At 55.7% G+C, this 18,181-nt stretch overlaps 2 protein-coding genes across 9 annotated transcripts; one reads left to right on the forward strand and one right to left on the reverse strand.

Moving 5' to 3' along the window:
- Window positions 1-1,235: 1,235 nt before the first annotated feature.
- Window positions 1,236-7,879, reverse strand: PNPO (pyridoxamine 5'-phosphate oxidase). The gene is made up of 7 exons (XM_054014537.1): window positions 7,726-7,879; window positions 5,746-5,870; window positions 5,133-5,232; window positions 4,447-4,500; window positions 3,274-3,402; window positions 3,000-3,070; window positions 1,236-2,350 (listed from the first exon to the last, which is right to left on the reverse strand). Exons 1-7 carry the CDS (start codon window positions 7,858-7,860, stop codon window positions 2,185-2,187), a joined length of 780 nt encoding a protein of 259 aa, XP_053870512.1. The 5' UTR covers window positions 7,861-7,879; the 3' UTR covers window positions 1,236-2,184.
- A 174-nt stretch (window positions 7,880-8,053) lies between these two features.
- LOC128828974 (uncharacterized) lies at window positions 8,054-17,619 on the forward strand. Of its 8 annotated transcripts, none has more exons than XM_054014031.1 (7): window positions 8,054-8,117; window positions 9,281-9,564; window positions 11,394-12,064; window positions 12,708-12,778; window positions 13,382-13,627; window positions 14,975-15,221; window positions 16,585-17,619. In XM_054014031.1, exons 2-7 carry the CDS (start codon window positions 9,350-9,352, stop codon window positions 16,692-16,694), a joined length of 1,560 nt encoding a protein of 519 aa, XP_053870006.1. In that variant the 5' UTR covers window positions 8,054-8,117; window positions 9,281-9,349; the 3' UTR covers window positions 16,695-17,619. The 8 variants fall into 8 exon arrangements, 7 of the variants coding, with proteins under 7 accessions (XP_053870006.1, XP_053870007.1, XP_053870009.1 ...); XM_054014032.1 differs by having other exon boundaries at window positions 8,099-8,117; window positions 9,284-9,564; XR_008443266.1 differs by lacking the exon at window positions 8,054-8,117 and adding an exon at window positions 16,265-16,409 and having other exon boundaries at window positions 9,105-9,564; window positions 14,975-15,205; window positions 16,585-16,658.
- The last annotated feature ends 562 nt before the right edge of the window (window positions 17,620-18,181 follow it).

Raw genomic sequence — 18,181 nt, forward strand, 5'->3', positions numbered from 1 at the left:
GTAAGTGGAAAAGGGCAGCAGGAGGGACAGCTGCCCTGTGACTGGTGTGGCTTTAGCTATTTTAGCTTACTGGGGGAGGGAGGGGGGGTTGAAGAGGAGCTGTATTTTGATGAGAGCCACGCAACTTTTGCAGCTCTCCCCCAAGTCTGCAGCCGGGGGGCTCCAAGGAGGGCTGTGCGAGCGGTTAGAGGATACGTAACACACCCATCCCTTCGGTTAAAGGTACCGGGCACCTATAGTTCATGGGGGATCGGCTCAGCCAGGCTGCCACACCTGCAGCTGAAAGAGCGACACCCTGATTAGCCGTGCAGCCAGACAAAGGCTGATGGAGGCACTCACGGCAGGACGGCTGATGCACCTGTTTCTCCCCTCTCCCGCCCACCATCCCTCCCTTCCATAGGCCAGGAGAAAGGGCTACAGGAGGCTGCCGCTTACCCCTCACTGCTCCCAGCACAAGGGGGCAATTGCTATAGAAGAGCAGACCTGCTTCCGCCCGCAGCCAGGCAAGAAACCCAGACACGGCCAATTACGAAAGCCCCCGCGCAGGGGAATGGAAGTTCTGTACTTCGCTTGCAGCTCATTGTCTCCCGCGTGGCAAAGGAACGGATCCTTCCTAAAACAAGCCCCACAGGGAGAGAGGCTCATTGGTCACAAGTGTTTCTAGTGGATAAAAGCAGGACTGGGAGACAGGAGGGCGCTTCCCCACTGCAGGCCCTGGATTTTGATTTTGCTCTTATGCAGCGATGAGGTGGCAAAGGAGGGAGGAGGACACGCAGGCTTGGGGCTAAGGGAGAGCCCTGGGCTAAGAGCAAAGAAAGTGCTTAGGGCCTGCGGTTGGTCACTCCCCCTGCTGCATGGGAATCCTGCCACCACACGTGAAACAGCCAACAGATCCTGACCCCGATTGGCTGGGGAGGAAGCAAATGACTAAGGGTGCAAACTCGCGCAAGGAGCCGGGAGAGGGCAGAGGTTATCAGGCTGCAGTTTCACTGGGACGCAACCCAAGAAAGCGAGAGCAAACGCAGGGAAAACACACATTCCGGACAAATTTCTGCTCCGCGGCCGGGAGACCAGCTCCCCCTGCTGGGGGTTAAGGCCCCTGGCACCGCTTGCTTGCCAGGGGGAGAGATTGAAAAACAAACGCAGCTCCTCCTGCTGGAGGAACAGAAGAATACAAACCCGGCCTGCCCCCACGTAGGCATGTTTTTTCCCCTTTAAAAACTGCAACACACAAGTTAATAGTAAACCAAATCCCCTTCCAGCTCCACTCGGCAGCTTGGACTTTATTTGTGAGTTTATACATTCAGGGAGACTTTACACACCAGCACTGATAAAAACAGCTCTAAGCTTGGAGGCACAGCCCCCAGGCTGGAGTCTGGCAGGAGAACATCCTTATACAGAGAGATTATACAGATATCACAGCCACAGACATTACCAACAACATGATTGCTCTGCCTGCATCCAGAATCGGTTACATTATTGCACTCAAAGCAGCACTGGACAAAATTAAACACCCAATTACAGCTAACACGCACACAACACGTCTGCTCCCCATGTCACGTTGGCGCTTGAGGACTGGCAGGTTAAAACAGGGGGGCCCTCAGGCAGGAGGCACTTACAGGGAGGCTGTCCAGGAGAGCCAGCCTGCCTGCGGTTTTGTCTCAGCCACCCCCTTGGTAGGTGGTCCAGATAACCAACAAGAGGTCTGAGAGACTCACTAGCCAATGGCCTCTCTGTGAAATGAGTTTGGCGGGTCTCAGCTTAATTCCCTGTGAAGCAGCATCCAAATGACACAGTTGGCACTAACTGCCCCCATAGAGGCATGCTTCATCGGCAGCCTCAGCAGAGGTGCCCAGGATCAGATGAGCTATGGAGACTGAACTGACCCCAGGCCTAGAGTTGCCCCTTTACGTCAGGGCAGACACGCCTTGGCAGGGGAAGCTCCCACTGGGATAGATGGAGGGCTTCAGTCTCCAGGGCTGCCAATCTGGCACCTCTGAGCACCCCCAAATATTGCCTGGTTTTGTAAAAGTTAAGACAGTTGCCCTGTGAAGTTCAGGAGCAAGGGGGCCGTACCCCATCCTCCGCAGCTCCTGGGTAAGGGGCGGGGTGGGGGAGTGGGGGTGGCAGAAGGGTATTGAAAATATCCCAGGTCCCTGTGTGAAATGATCTCACTCTTGGCCTTCAAGGGGCAAGCCTCTCATACACCCAGTTCCCCTCTCCCTTGCGTGTCATGAGTCCCGTGGGGGCAGTGGCGTCCCGGAGGCGCCGGAAGACGATGCGGTCATGTAAGCGGTTGGTTTGGCCCTGCCAGAACTCCACAACGTCTGGTTTCAGGACGTATCCCCCCCTGAGGGAAAAACAGATGCTGTTAGAGGCGCCCATGCACAGCAGCAGCCTTCATCCAAAGCCAAGGAGGACCAGGAAGATCCCTACGACGAAGCGGATGGAGCTAAGCTTTTATGCAGCACATATCACGACGGCCTGTGGGCACCTAACAAGGACGTGAGGCGTCCGCACACAACCACGTCAAGCCCAATGATGCTCGCTGCTCTGGGATGGGCTCTGCATCTTCTTGCAGGGAACAGCTCAGAAGCAGGCCAAGCTCAACCTTAACTGATTCCCGAAGCGTCCTTTAAGTAAATCCAGGCTTTGTCAGGAGCCGGTACTTAGCTGCATGAAAGTTTTAGGTTCAAGCCCTGCCCCTGGCCTTCAATCTAAATCTAACATTGATGCTGCAGGGTGGCACTTGGCGGAGGGGGAAGCAGCAGCACTACGGAGAGGTACCACCCCTTGGAAAGATTAAACCTAAGTGCTGTCTGTCCATCTCTACCGAGATCTTCTGGCCGTTTTAAGACCAACATCTCCCCAGTTTCTAATAGCCACAGCTGAGGCACTCGGAGGTGTAGCGGAGGAATGGGAAGGGACACCAAGGGAGAGAGTGGAAGACCAGGCCTAACTTACACAAAAGCAGATTTTCCCCACTAAGCACCACTCACCAGTACGCAGGCTTTGGCACGGTTCCCTCCCGGTACAGCTCTTCCAGCTCTGTGTTCTTCTTCCTTAAATACTGCAAGGGAAAGGGAGACAGTCTGAAGGCCTGGGGCTTCCTGCCGTGGAGCACGTGTGCAAAACGCATGGCCTGGGGCCCTCACTGCCCCCGGTAGGAGAGAAGATGCACTGGGACACACAGCGAGGGAACAAGCTCTGAGACACCCAAGGGGCCGGAATCCAGCACAATCCACCCCACCCTCGAGTCCCACTGCGCCTCACCTCCCTGTCGGGAATCACGGTGCTCTGGCGACTCACAACCGCCCCGATCTGGCTGCTTCGGGGCCGGGAGTGGAAGTAGTGCTCCGATTCCTCCTCCGGGAGTCTCTCCACAGAACCCTCGAGACGCACCTGCAACAGCCACAGCGAGATGGGACCTGGCCCCAGGAAGGTGGGCACACTCCCGCCAGGGGCCAGAAGGAGACCAAGTTAATTTTGCCAACAAATTAGGATCCAGGGTGGGGCATCAGGCTATCCTCCCTCTGCGGATTTGCCAAATGTCAAGTGCTGACTCCATCCCCTGCTGTTATACCAGGTGATCACCAACCCTGGTGTGAGATGGGGATGAGGCGGTTTGAATCACCACCACATCCTGCAGGGTAGAAAGAGCTCTAACTCCCCTCCAGAACTAGCTCCCCGAAAGGCAGCCAACTCACCAGCCCTCACCTCAGGCAGAGTCAATTGGGAAGAAGGTCTAGAGAACCCACCTGAGATCCATTTAGAACTCAGTTGGTTTCAGTGCCTCTGCCCACTGTCCATTATTACATATCCAGATTTCCTTCCCCCATAAGAAACCTGCCGCTCCCTCCCTTTTTTCTCTGGTACGTAGCTGAGAAACAGTCTCCGACTCCGGTAATTATATTTTGCTGACCTAAATCACCCTGCAGTTTCAAGTCAATAGACTCACTTCTTGGCGTTATTCTTCAATTCCCCTTCTAAGAACTATTGTGCAGTGCGGCTGAGGGTTGTTAAACTTCCATCCCAGAGGCAGCTGCATTCAGTGGTGTGTGAGCATTCTCTGTAAGTGCAGTTCATAACCTAGCAGCTAGTCCAGCACGGTGAGAATACCTCAAGCTGTCAAAGTCGCAGCCCCCAAGGAGCTGAGTAAGTTACAGATTCCAGTCACCCGTCCCATCTGGTGTGAAGCGGTTTTTGAGCTTTTAAGAAGCCTCCCCAGCCCAAGATGAGCAAACAGAGGGTCTCTGCTCAGTGCTGCCGTCTGCGCTTTGAGAGCGAGAGAGACCAGTGTGGCTCTGACGCAGACTGCATCTGCCATCTCCTCTAGCACTTCGCCCAAACAGGCCTCACCAGTAACTGTGATACTGCATGCAGGGTGCTGAGCCAACCCCCATTGCCGCTTCCTCCCCTTGATCGGGATCAGAAGGCACAACTCACCTGACGATTAAGGGGCTCCCAGTAAAAGACGATTGAGGCAAAAGGATTGGAGTCCTGCAGAGCGGGGAGGGGAATAAAAACCACAAAACAAAGGACTTTCATCAATTGGGTAACGTGTCACGTCTTAAAAGCTAGAGAAATTACCCACCTCTCCTAGCTCAGACTCTGCTCAAGTGTTTGGGACTTGGGAGGAATTTAAGAGCACACGACAGACTAAGCCCATGGGGAGGTGCCAACATGCCATGCATCACCTTGATCAAATCAGGATGGGGAGTGGAGGGGGGCCCAAGGAGATATCTCCCTCCCACTCTCTGATCCCCACACCTGGGATCAACATAGCCCAAGGCACTTTGGTCCCTGAGGTGTATCTGTGGGCTGCTCTTCTATACCGAAGGAGAGTGGCAGCTGCTGTCCACTTGATTTGATGTAAGCCTGGTGCAGACCTTGAGCACCTAGCAAGTCGGCGTCCTGCCCCTCATCTGAGCAAAGTTCGGGTGCCCGTACAGACATGGAAAATACAGGCCAGTGGGTAGTTTACCAGCTTGCTGGTCAACATCTTATGTCCCCCAAGATCCTCCCTCCTGGCGCCCCACCGACCCCCATCAGAGGTGACCAAACCCAGCCCTCAGTGACATGCCCCACACAAATCCATGAACATGGTCTGTAACCCATGAGGCAGCTCTCACCAGCTCTTTTCCTTTCCGGCTCTCGTGGTTAGTGAAGAATCGAAAGCCATTCTGGCTAAACCCCTTCAGGAGCACCATGCGGGCAGAGGGCCTCCCATCCCTGAGCCAGGGAACAAATGCACCAGTCAACACAGAAGGGCAAGCACATACAGAAATACATTCCAGAGACTGCCCTCCTGCCCAGGCAAAGGTGAAGGGAATCTACCCTCTTCTTTCTGGTCATGAATTGAGCATTGCTGAGATCAGGAAGGACGATTCACCACCCTCTCTCACTCTGTACCTCATTATAGGAGGCTGCACATTACAGACTTTTGTGCCTTCCTCTAAAGCATTTGAGACTGGACCCCGCTGGCGCCAGCATAATGGGCTGGCTGGGTCCCCTGTCTGGTGTAATAGGGCAAATCCCCAGTCCTGTTCCAACACATAACTGTGCCTCTGGATCCACTCCTTACTAGCCATACAAACATGCCGGAAGCTGTCTGCTCCCCTACTTGCCAGGTTACCCAGCCCAGGATACTGGCAAGGCACCTCCCTGCAGGAAAGCAGCAAAGGAAGCCACCCAAAGACGCAGATAGGAGAGATTCTGGGCCAGCGACTCCCTTGCGATGCCCACCTGGTACAAGTGGCCAGGCACATAGCATTGGCTTCGCCGATTGACGGGCACTGCATGGCCTCTTCAAACCACACGGCAAACTGCTTAATCGGGTCAAAGGAGGCGAGATGTTTCTCCTCAAATGCCTGCACAGGACAGAAACGGGGAGAGGAGCAGAAGAATTGGAGTGTTACACCCCCACGCATCAACCGTCAGGATCCTTCGCTTCCCCACACATCATCTCAAATCCTGCTAACCCTGTAGCTGCAGGAACCAGCCCACAGGAGTTTAGCATCACAACTCCCGGCCCACTGAACGGTCTCTGATTATCCACATTTGAAAGGAGGCACATTGCTTAAAGTCACACAATGAGCCAGTGACAGAGTCAAAACAGAACCTAACGTCCTGACGCTGTCCTGCCCATCTCCCTGTTCTAGCCACTGGAGAACACTCTGTTTTTTTATTTCATTCACTGCTTGTTGATTTTTTTAGGTCAGCTGAGCTCTGAAGCTGCTGTCTTGTCCCATGCTGAGTAATGGAAAGGCTGGTCTCGAAGCTTAAATCATGGACCTGAGAGTCAGGAGACCTGGATTTTAGTCCCAGCTCTGCAGGACCTTACCCTCTCGCCTCTCTGTGCCTCAGTTTCCCCTGTAAATTAAGATTAGTATTTAGGTCCCTCACAGGTGGTTATGGGAAAGTTTTACCGGTTAAACTAATTATACTGGTATGGCCCCGCACGTGGACACATTTATTCTGGAATAAATGGGGGGATTTTTTGGTTTAACTTCAACCCTTCCCAACTGACATACGCTAACTTGTCAAAAGGCCCTCTCAACCCGAATAAGAGTGTCCACATCGCGGTTATACTAGAACAGCCACAATCTAAATTCACGCCTTAGCTTATACCACTATAACTCTCTCGTGTAGCCAAGTCCTTAGACAGAAGGGCGGGGTATTAAAGCCAGGCACAGCCCTGTGGGTAACATAAGAATGGCCATACTGGATCATATCAACGGTCCATCTAGCCCAGTATCCTGTCTTCCGCCAGTGGCCAATGCCAGGTGCCCCAGGGGAAATGAACAGAACAGGGAATCATCAAGTGATCCATCCCCTGTCGTCCAATCCCAGCTTCTGGCAAACAGAGGTTAGGGACAATCAGAGCATGAGGCTGTGTCCCTAACCATCTTGGCTAATAACCATTGATGGACTTGTGCTCCAGGAACTCATCTCATTCTTTGAGCCCCGCAGTACTGCTGGTCTCTGCGCTGTCTCCTGATGGACGAGTGCCACAGGGTGGCTGTGAGCAAGGAACCCACCCTGGCCCCTAGAGATGAACAGGGCCCTCACAGGGCTTTTCTGTGATCCCCACCATGACCCCCCACCCAGCCTTTGGATAAGAGCAGGGCAGGATCTGGGGGAGCCTCTAGGGGAGGGAGCACCATGCCTCAAGGGGCAGCAGGGTAAAGACCAGCTCACCTGCCAGCCGGGCACCTGTGGGGGAGGGGTGATTGTGCACCCCACCTGTGGGGGGAGGAAGAGCAGATTTCTGATCCCTCTCCTTCCTCCTCCTCGCCCCCTTCACCTCCCTCTTTGAGCCCCCCCTAGAACCCTCCCACCTGCCCCTCCCCCACCGGGACTCCCCCCTTCTCAAGTCCCCTCCTCCTGTAGCACCCACGTGTCCCTCCACCACCAAGCCCCCCCACCTGGACCCCCCTGTAACCCCCCCACCAGGACCCTCCTGCAGCCCCCCCCCCGGACCCCTCCCCCCAGACCCCCCCCATAGCCCCTCCCCAGACCACCCCTGTAGCCTCCCTCACCTGGACCCCTCCCCCGCAACTCCCCCTGGAGCCCCCCCACCTAGACCCCCCCGTAGCCCCTCCCCAGACCCCTCCCCCCGATTCCACTGTAGTCCCCCCCCCACCTGCATCCCTCCTGTAGCCCCCCCCCCGGGAGGCCCCCGGACCCCTCCCCACGTGCCCCTCCCCCCCGGACCCCTCTCACCTCCTTGTCCCCCCGGTAGCTTTTCCTCAGGGGCCCCAGGTCCATGGCTGCAGCCGGCGCCAGCACCTGCCCAGGCGGACGGGAGCCGAGCCAGGCCCAAACGCGCAGCCCCCTCCGCGCCGCGTAACGCATCATAGCCCCGCCCCCGCCGCGCGCGCGCGCAAAGGCCCCGCCCCTTTAAGAGGGCAGGACGCCGGACGTCCCGCACGCCGGGGCGGGGCGATTTCAGCTCACGCCCCTGTCCCAGCAGCCAATAGGGAGCCGATCCCTGGCCTCCAATCAGGCGGGAGACAGGGCCAGACCTCAGCCAGTGGGGAAGCGGCGGGGGCGGGACTCGGGGACCAGGAAATGGTGTCAGGGCTGTAAACAGGCACATGGAGGGGATGTTAAAGGTACAGTGTCCCGGGGGGGAGGGAAGGATGGGGGTGGATAACAGGAGGTGGGGGACGAAAGGGAGGGTCCATACAGGGGGGCATATGGAGGAAACAGGGAAGGGGACGTGGGGGGAACAGACAGGAGCAAGGAGGGAAGGGGGCAGACAGGGGACATGTGGGGGGAATAGACAGAGGGAAGGGGCAAACAGGGGACATGTGGGGAAAACAGAGAGGAGGAGGAAGAGGGGGCAGACAAGGCTCCAGATAGAAGACAAGTGGGTTTAGTCAGGGCAAGGAGAAGAGGGTGGGGATCAGACAGATGTCATGAGTGGGGGGAAATCAGACAGAGGACAAGGAAAGGAAGAGGAGAAAAGAGCTGAAAAGAGACAGGAATAGACAGGTTCAAGTACATGAAGGGTTGTTACAAGGAGGAAGGAGAAGAATTGTTCTTCTTAATCTCTGAGGACAGGACAAGAAGCAATGGGCTTAAATTGCAGCAAGGGAGGTTTAGGTTGGACATTAGGAAAAACTTCCTGTCAGGGTGGTTAAGCACTGGAATAAATTGCCTGGGGAGGTTTTGGAATCTCCATCATTGGGGATTTTTAAGAGCAGGTTGGACAAACACCTGTCAGGGATGGTCTAGCTAATACTTAGTCCTGCCTAGAGTGCAGGGGACTGGACTAGATGACCTCTCAAGGTCCCTTCCAGTGCTATGATTCTGTGAGGTTTCAAGAAAGGGAGGAGGCCAGACAGAGGGCAAAGTGGGTGATCAAGGCAGGGGTAGTAATGGAGGAGGAGAAGAGAACAGAGAGCAGTGCAGGGCCAGGATGAGGGAGAAGCAGGTGTCAAAATAGGCAAAGGGCTGTTTTTAGAGGGGGGGCTGGGGAATCAGATGTGGGACAAGGAGGGGGACGTGTGCATCAGAGAGAGGGGAGGGAGATGGGGGAACCAGGTCAGAGGAGAGGGTGATGGGGCTAATCAGAGAGAAGGCTGGAAAGCTAAACAAATCCTAAACCAAGAGAATGTGTGTGTGGGTGCTGAGGGGTAGAAGTTGGGGGCTGGATCAACAGTGAGGGTGTTAGGACAGTGTCAGATCAAAACTGGTATTTGTATACAATCCTTTTCCATTTCTTTTTTCCTGCTGGTGTCTCTTCCCATCTCTTTCTCCCTTCTCTCTTCAGCAGGTTGAGTTTTCCTCCCTCTCCTCCACTATGTTTCATTGGGGCTGGAAGGTGTGACTATGAGAGGCAATGTCTGGTGGTGTCACTGACCTGCAGGCTCTGCAGAGCCACCTCCAGGCCATGGACCAAGGGATGGGAGATGGCGAGCAGCCAGACGATCACCCACTGTACAAACTGCCTGAGCCTGGACTGGAAGGTGCTGTTCTCTGCAGCCCTGACTTCCAACAGCCCCAGGAGCTGGAGCTCCAGGAGTCCCGAGGACACGCCCCCCCAGAATGTACCAGGTATGAGGGGGGACATGCCACAACAGATTCACCCAGCTGGACCCACTGAGAACTGGTGAGAAGGCACAGTAGTGGGGGCCTGAGGTGACTTTTTGCAGAAGGCAGTGTGGCTTCGAGGCTAGAGTACTGGACTGGGATTCAGCAGACCTGGGTTTGATTCCTGGCTTGGCTACTGGTCTGATGGGTGACCTTGGGCAAGCTACTTCCCCGCCAGCTTTAATGGTTGCTGTTGTTATGGGACACCTGCCCCGCAGGAACTGGATTGTGACCCTGAAACTTATTTCGAACAGTCACCTGAGGGGAACAGCTGGCAGACACTGGCCTGGATTTGAACTGTCCCTGACAGGGAAAAGGCACCAGCTCCCATTCCCCTTAGCCCTCTGGTCCCAATTCCTAGGGAATGACTCTGCACAGCCCCAGAAGCAGCAGCTACAATTCAGAACCTCGTGTGAGCGTAGCAGAGAGGGCGCTGGCCTTGGGTTTTACACCCATCTCTGCTGCGGACTCTTTAGGCTGCTTATTCTATCCCGTGCCTTAATTCCCCGTCTGTAAAGTGGGGAGAATAGTTTCCCCATATCATAGAATCATAGACTCTCAGGGCTGGAAGGGACCTCAGGAGGTCATCTAGTCCAACCCCCTGCTCAAAGCAGGACCAATCCCCAACTAAATCATCCCAGCCAGGACTTTGTCAAGCCTGACCTTAAAAACCCCAGGTGTGCTTTGAAGGTGAATTGGAGAGGAGCCACAAGAATGAGGAAAGGATTAGAAAACGCCTTGTAGTGATAGATTCAAAGAGCTCAATCTGTTGAGTTGAACAAAGAGAAGGTTGAGGGGTGACTTGATCTGTAAGTACCTACATGGTGAACAAATATTTAATAATGGGCTTTTCAATCTAGAAGAGGGAGGTCTAACACGCTCCCATGAAGCTAGATCCATTCAGACTGGAAATAAGATGTAAATGTTTAATAGTGAGGATCATTACCCATTAGAATAATTGACCAACGGTCATGGTGGAGTTTCCATTACCGGCAATTTTAAAACAAGATTGGATGCGTTGTTCTAGACCATCTGCCCTGGGAATTGTTTGGGGGAGTTCTCTGGCCTGAGGTGTACAGGAGGTCAGACTAGATGATCACAATGATCCTTCCTGGCCTGGGAATCTGAGTCCATTAATAAGGGTGAGGGGCTCTGATGCTGCAGTGAGGAGGGCCATCTAAGTCCCTAGATCGAGTGAATACGATAGCGTTAGCGGGGGGGAGAATGGAAGAGCTCTTTGTCACTAGGACCTGTCTGATCTCACAAGCTAAGCAGAGCCTAGTCTTTGTCCAGGAGACTTCCCCAGACCACCCCAGTGCTGGTGATTCGGCAGCATGCCAGGAGGTGTTTAGCAGCAATTTAGGTTGGATTCGCAGAAGTGCGAGGCCCCTGCAATGCTCACTGAAGTCAGAGGGGCTTTGAATGTACTGTCTCTTGAATTACACCGAAAGCCACAATCCTGAAGGCTTGTGACCGTTAAAGATCCTCTGGAACTTTTCACAAGACTTAGCCCCAGTAGCCTGCCCAGTGGTGGAGTTCCAGCGGTTCCAATCTACCTCCAGAAATTCCCTCTGGAGTTTCAAGTGGATATAACATTCTCCTTCACTTCCTCCCATAAATTGCTGTGTTAAACAGCTGCCACATACCACCCCAGAGGTGGCTGCATTTCACTGGTGGGTGATGTGATCGCTGCGTGCGCACATGTGCATGCACACAGTTTGTACAGTATTTGGAGACAGTAAGGGCTGGAAAGATGTGATTTAATTATACTCGCTTCTTCTTGGCTTTTCCAGCGCCCAACCCCATGGAGCCCTGAGCAGTCTTGGGAGGTCCAGCCACTCTCTGCTGTGCGTGGAAGAGGAGATCAAGAACCGGAAAAGACCCAGGCTCTCCAACGGACCCCAGGCCAGTCCCAGCCTTGTCTCTCACTTCCCTCGTGCGCTGAGCGGGCCACAGCCCCAGGGCCCGTCCCCCTTCGGACACGTCCTTCAGAGCAATAGCCTGGATCTCCACAGCAGACGTCCCCAGGACGGGCTGCCACACACCAGGACTTTGGACAATCCCAGAGCCGCTCATTCTGGGGCCTCGGTGCTCTACAGGCCCAGCACAGAGCAGCTGGAGTCTCCATCCCTGAATTACGGACTCGAGGACAGCTGCCCATGGAGCAGCCGAGCTCCCTCGGGAGGCAGCAGCATTAGCAGCCGAGCGAGCAAGGTGACGGGTCTCTACGCTGAGCTGGTCAAGGAGCTGGAGCTGCAGATGTCCGAGCTGCGGAATCTCCTCGCCTCTCGCGAAGAGGCCGCCATGTGGCAGGAGAGGAGGATCAAGGAGCTGGAGCTGGAGAATCAACAGTTGAAGAGCCAGCTCCGGAACCTAGAGGAGCAGAACGACATCCTCTCCAGCAGGAACGGGGCAGGGGCAGCGGCAGGCAGGACGGTGCTGGGGTCCGGAACCGGCGGTGTTGGTAACCCAATCCTCCTTCCTTTCCTGCCTTAGCATCGTGGAGGCAGTTTGCAGCTAGGCCAGCTCCGATGGCGTTAACCCGCTCTCGGGCTCCAAGGCCCCAGCTGGTCTCTGCATTCCCCACTTAAAACGGTGCCCAGCTGGCCAGAGCGTGTGTGGTGGGGGCGGCACCTTATCCTGAGGTGTCAGGCCTGGAGGCAGTAGCTTAGCCTGATGGACCAATGCTGTGATCCGGCCGGGCAAACCCCATGTCCCTAGGTTAGAGCTGGGGGTACCCATGTGTGAGCTCTGGCCTCCCCCTGCGCCTGGCTGGGCGTTCAGTGGGGTCCCACCTCCAGCTCGAGTGTGGTGGCTGCAACGCTAGCGGTGCTGCCTAGAGAGAAGAGCATGGCCCACCATCTGGGCAGCTGCACGGGTGCCAGCTCTGTAGAGAGGCTCCTGGGCTGGGATCAAAGAGACAGACACCTGTAGGGGCTCTGGGCAAGAAGTGGGCACCAGGTGAGCAGCAGGGTGGATAGGGAAGGACCCCTCTTCTTTGTGCGTGTCTGGGACTCTCGTGTGACCCAGCTCAGCCTGAGGCCTGGTTAGGGATGGAATTCCTCTGCGATGCTCAGCTCTGTCTCTGTGCACGCGTCTCTCCCCAGACATCAACGAGAGCAACATCCAATTCCTGAAAGGCCTGGTGGGGCTGCTGGAGAGCAACGCAGCATTGCAGGTGGGTGCCCCAGTGTCTCACCTTGTCCGAGCGGTAGCTACCAGCACCGTGGAGGCGAAAGGCTTCCCTGGGTGTGTACGAATCGGAGGCTGGAGATGATGAAACCCCCTTCGAGCCCATCTGCCCAGCCCCGCAGCCCTGGAGAACATTTTCTAAGAGTTGCCCCAGTGTAATTTTAACTATTCCAGACAATGGAGGGATTTTGCTCCTGGGGAGAGGATCCCACACCCTCTGCTGTCATTCTTCACCCCCCCCCCCAATATCACAGTTAAACCCCGTTGTATCATTGCAGGGGCAAGCCGAGTCTCCTGGGCACCCCCTTGGTGTTTCCTCCCTCCATAGCCTCTGATCACGTTCTCCTGTTTAGCCAAGCCTCACCGATTTAGCTCAGTTCCTCCAGCTCTTCTCTGAACACCCTCCAGTTTCCTTCTGGTATTGAGGAGCTGAGAACTGAAAGCAGGTTGGGCCAGAGCTTATGGAGGCCCTATCCCCTCCTGGGAAGCAGGGAGGGGCGGAGGCAGGAAGGGGTAGCTAATTTATCACTCAGTTTTTCCACCACACATCTCTGTCCGTGGCATCCCCACGCATTCGCTCCTATTGCAGGCCAATGGCCTCCAGCCATTCACCTCTCCCATTGTGGGGGAGCAGAGGTGCACCCCAGCTGAGGTCCCCAAAAGCCCCCCAGTCTGGAGGATGCGAGCTGGGGTCCCGAGCGGCTTCCCACCCTGGATGAGCACAGAGGACGGCTCGGGGAGCCCCGTCACGCTCAGCGATGCCACCTGCTTATGGGAGGAGAACATACAAGATACGCTGCCCGATGGCACCCCGGTGTGGGCGTCGCCCGTGGAGGTGGGTGATCCACGATCGGCTCCTACGTGGGCCATTGCTCATTGAATGCCTGGGGATGCTGCCTAATGGGACCCCGGGAGGGCACACACCTTGGGGGGAGAGGGAGTGTTGGGCATTATCTTTTCTCCTTGGAGCCAGGACCATCCCTACCCTTCCAGCAGGACAGGTGGACACCTCGGTCCCACACTTGTCCGGGCAGAGGCTGAACTTGGAGGGACCACAGCTACTTCCTAGCTTCCCTAGGGAAGCTGACCGGGCCCTGTTCTGAGATCCCCTCCCTCTTTGTTTGGATCAAAGGCTCCATATCCTGCCCCACCCATACCACTTCCAGCTCTCTTAAAGGGGACCCAGGCAGACTCTGAACGGATTGGGGAAATGGCTGCGACGGGGTCTTCCTAAATCGGCAACAGATGCACCTTGGTTCTTCCTTTTACCGATCAGCCAGCGCATGCCAAGCTCAGACTTCTGTGATTCCCTGGGCCCACGCTTGCCCCCCGCCGCGCTGGGCAGGAGAACCGAGCCCAAACAGGCAGCTGCTCCAGCCTTAAACGGTGCCTGAGGACTGCAGAAATGGAGCATTAAGCCTCTCCTGGCTGAATGAGAGAGGAGACTCCTATTGCTGGCTCCGGGGGTGTTAGCCAAGCTCTGGCAGCTCTCCCGAGAGCAATGGGGTGCAGGTTTGCCCTATAGTATCTGGGGTGATCGGCAGGACTCAGCTTGGAGCTCTGAGTGTGGCCCCTGCTCTAGGATAAACACCTTCCTGCCCTATTTTAAAGGCTTAAATTCCAGTTTAAAGGCAGGAGTGCAGTCGAGTGACTAGAGCAGGGAGGCAAGAATCCTGGGTTCTAATCCTGACTGTAGCATGGAGTGTAGTCTAGTGGTTGGAGCAGGACTTTCATACAAAGACTAGTATTCATAGAATATCAGGGTTGGAAGGGACCTCAGGAGGTCATCTAGTCCAACAGGACCAGATTTTTGCCCCAGATCCCTAAATGGCCCCCTCAGGGATTGAACTCACAACCCTGGGTTTAGCAGGCCAATGCTCAAACCACTGAGCTATCCCTCCCCCCTAACTCTTGGGTTATATTCCCAGCTCTGCCAGTAACATGCTGTGTGACCCAAGGCAAGTTACTCAACCTTTCAGTGCCTCAGTTTCCCCATCTGTAAAATGAGGGCCGATATCCCCTCCACTGAGATCAATGGGATTGGGCCTGAGAGAGGACAGCTGGGGTTAGCCCAGCGTCTGTCGCTTGTTTACCCTGCATGGTGGGGTCTGCCTGAGTCTCCCCAGACTCCGGGCACCCACAAAGAACAGAATGATGAGGGGTGTCTCTCCCTTTGCCATAGGAGAATGGGAGACCCAAGCTGGAGCTGATCCCCAACTCGGGGGTCTACGTCACCCACCACCAGCTGGACGACCTCTCGCAGGTTTCTACCGACAAGCCCAAGCTGATGACCAGGCGCCTGCTGGATTACTTCTTCTCCCGGGAGACGCTCGCCAGGTCTTCGGCCACCGGCCAGCGCATCGCCCACAACAACACGACCATGGAGAAACCCATCCGCCTGCCGGTCGCAGTGGTAAATGCTATCAAAGGTAGGGGGGGTGGGCAGGGGGCTCTGGAGGGAGATGGGGCGAGACTGGGGCTCCCGCCGACGCAGAGGGTGGAGAGCGCACATAGTGTCGATCCCCTGCAGAAGGGACAGGATGACGCTGTTTGATCCTGGCCGACAGGTTCCTTCTGCTCACCTCCTCCATTGTCCTTGCCCAGCAGGAGGGGTTCTGTTTGGTGTGAAGTCGGACTGCCTGGGACTGAATCCGCAGAGCCGGCGGATAGCACCGGCAGGGGCACTTCAAGCGTCCGTCCCACAGCAAAGCCAACGGGGCTGAGGCCTGCTTGGGGTTTTCCTCGGGCAGCCTTTCCGGTGTGCATGCCCAGTTCAGTTCTCAGCTCCCCTGCTGAGACTGCCAGAGCTGGCCAGTTAGTGCCGGGGTGGTCGGGACTAGCTGTCTACTGCAAAGAGGACCGAGCCGCCCCACTCCTTTCACCTTGGCCATGCACCGCCCCAGGGAGATGATGAGTTTCAGTCCCTGGCGAGCTAGGCTTGATTTGAATTGGGGACTTAAGAGAGGAAAAGCTCAGAGCCCGTTCCCAGCCCCTCGAACTATCCCATCTGCTAGTTGGGAATATATTTTATCCGTACCCTCATCTGTGCTGGTACAACTCCCCCTTCTGCCATAGTTCAGGACCCCCAAACACAGCAGCATTGTTACTGCCAAAAGAGTCATTGGGCCCGGCCCAGCGAATTACAAAACGTAACCACCCAGCATTAGTGGTGAGAAGCACGTGAGGCTGCAGAAAGAGAGGGTTAGCTTTAATACCCCAAGCTGTGCGCCTGGGTTGGACAGGCGGAGACGCCGGAACAATTCTAACGGTAGATGCAGGCCAAGGTTTCCAGAAAGGGTCCACTCGAGGCACCTTAAAGGGTCCTGATTTTCAGAGTGCTGGTGCTAAGTGCTTTCTGAAAACCCTGTCAAGGGGTCTCAGATTGGGCACCCACAAGCCAAGGCAGCCCAGATCCCCAGTCACGTCCCCCCGCGCTTTACACACCTTCAACTCACTAGTGTTTCTGATCTAGTTAATCCGCCGCCCTCGTGCAGTTCCTATGATGTAGGGATTACCACCCCGTTCGGCAGCAAAGAATTCAGACACAGAGGGTGAAGAGACCAACGGGCTAAATGCAAGATCAGATTGGATGGGTGATGCCCCAGGCCGCAGAGCAAGTTAATAGCACCTCTGGGATGAGAGCCTGGTGCCCTTGTCTGGGTCCCACATTCTGCAGGGTCTTAGGGGTTTTGCATGCTGGGATCCGGCGGGATTCATCTCAGTGGATTCATAAAAAGCCAGAGCGACTCTGGTTGTTTGCTCCACTTCTCTGCCCTCCCCACCCTCCTCCAGAGTACGTCACCAAAGTGTGCGGCAAGAGCTGCAACTTCAACGCCGTGATCAACAGCAAGTGTGGCACCTCCCGGAGGGCGGTCAAGAAAATGATCATCAAGATGGAGTAGATGGCGCCTGGGCCGGGGCTTCCCAAACGTCCATCAAGACAACGGCGAACCAGCTCTGAAAACGCTCCTCAGAGGATCCGTCGTCGCCCCCGCGCCAACGGACGCTGGGGTGCTGGCGGCCCAGGTCCCCTCCCACACAGCAGCTCTGGGGGTGAGCGCGGTGGAGATAACGCGCCCCTCCCGGCACGCGTTACGGGGGCAGCAGTGGCGCAGTTTGAACTCTTGTGCACTTAGTACATGCCCTGGGGGGCCTGAAGCGCCTGTTGTGTGGCCGTCCTGGGGCGCTCCGTCCTAGCCTGCAGACCTCGGTGCGTGCATTCCTGGGGAGGGGTGACTTACGCCTTCTAATGAAGCGTCTGGGATCTGCCGCGCCTGGGGGAGAAGCGAGCTGGCGGGTGTGTTCTTCCGTTCTAACGAGTCCCTGAGGAGGGAGGGATGATCTCTGTCCTCTTTCAAAACTCGTCAGCTCCATTCTGGAATCCCGGCTCCGTGACGCTGAACATTAACGCTGCTGCCCTCTCCTCCACCTCTGGGCAAGCGCTTCTCCCAGCACATCAGACTGGAAGAGGGACAGTGCCGCAGTCACGGCACTGGACTTTCTGGCCAGAGCAGGGGAACTTCTGCTTTGAAACAGTTCTTACCGGACTGTTTACCGGCCGGGCCTGTAGATAAACCCAGAGCTTTAGTCTGTGGAGTGAGGGGGGATTCAGTCTCCCTCCCATCGGGCAAGGTCTGCTCTCCTGCGGAGACTCGTGGCCTGGCTCAACAGACAAGTTCTCTGCTCGCCTGTAAGAATTTAACTGTGGGCGAGACATTTTTCCCCCCCCCCCGTAAAGAAAGTTCCCATAAATCCTCTATTTCTTGTAAATAAAACAATCCTTCCTCTCCTCCCAACTTCCCTAATAAAGGCTGGAATGTAACAGTGCAGGCTCAGTGGTTTCTCCTTACTGCTTCCCCAAGATCGTGGAATTTATAGTCTCTAGGGTTGTTAGAGAGATTAAAAGTAGCATCTTGGGATGCTAAGCTGCCTACAGTAGACTCAGCCAAAACAGGCTGGTAATTTTAACCGTAGTTCCTTCCCTCCTGTCCCAGATCCTGAACTATTTCTTACCGACCCCCGAGCCATGATCCAGCCTGGAGGCCTCTCTGAAAGAGAATTCTAAGTGGCCACTTCGGTGCATTATTGGCCTCCTCTGGCAGGCTCAGAATGGAGCAGTTCCCACTTTCCCATTCCTGAGAACGAGCTAACGATGACGCTGGCTCCTTTAAGAGGCTCCTTCTCTGGCTTCCAGGAGATGTTAACAGAGCACAGTAGGGGCAGCGTGTGTGTGTGGAGGGGGAGGGATGGAGGTAGGGGGACACTTTCCAATGACTCCAGTTCCAGAGCAATTTCTCCCGCCCTCCAGGTCACCGGGCAGCTTTTGAAAGTCATGGGCTGTACTTTTTCCTGCCCGGGGCTGGTGAACGGGGCTTGATTGAAGGCCTTT

This window comes from Malaclemys terrapin, chromosome 25 (genome assembly GCF_027887155.1).
Source record: "Malaclemys terrapin pileata isolate rMalTer1 chromosome 25, rMalTer1.hap1, whole genome shotgun sequence".
NCBI lineage: Eukaryota > Metazoa > Chordata > Testudines > Emydidae > Malaclemys > Malaclemys terrapin.

What these genes read in the sequence shown, in the direction of transcription:
- PNPO (XM_054014537.1), bottom strand. Translation starts at nt 7,860, where the DNA reads ATGATGCGTTACGCGGCGCGGAGGGGGCTGCGCGTTTGGGCCTGGCTC. An exon ending in TGCCTGGCCACTTGTACCAG is followed by an intron (nt 5,233 to 5,745) that starts GTGGGCATCGCA and finishes TCCCTGGCTCAG; the next exon opens with GGATGGGAGGCCCTCTGCCC. An exon ending in CCGTGATTCCCGACAGGGAG is followed by an intron (nt 3,071 to 3,273) that starts GTGAGGCGCAGT and finishes TTTCCCTTGCAG; the next exon opens with TATTTAAGGAAGAAGAACAC.
- LOC128828974 (XM_054014031.1), top strand. Translation starts at nt 9,350, where the DNA reads ATGTCTGGTGGTGTCACTGACCTGCAGGCTCTGCAGAGCCACCTCCAG. An exon ending in AGAGCAACGCAGCATTGCAG is followed by an intron (nt 12,779 to 13,381) that starts GTGGGTGCCCCA and finishes CTCCTATTGCAG; the next exon opens with GCCAATGGCCTCCAGCCATT. An exon ending in TGTGGGCGTCGCCCGTGGAG is followed by an intron (nt 13,628 to 14,974) that starts GTGGGTGATCCA and finishes CCTTTGCCATAG; the next exon opens with GAGAATGGGAGACCCAAGCT.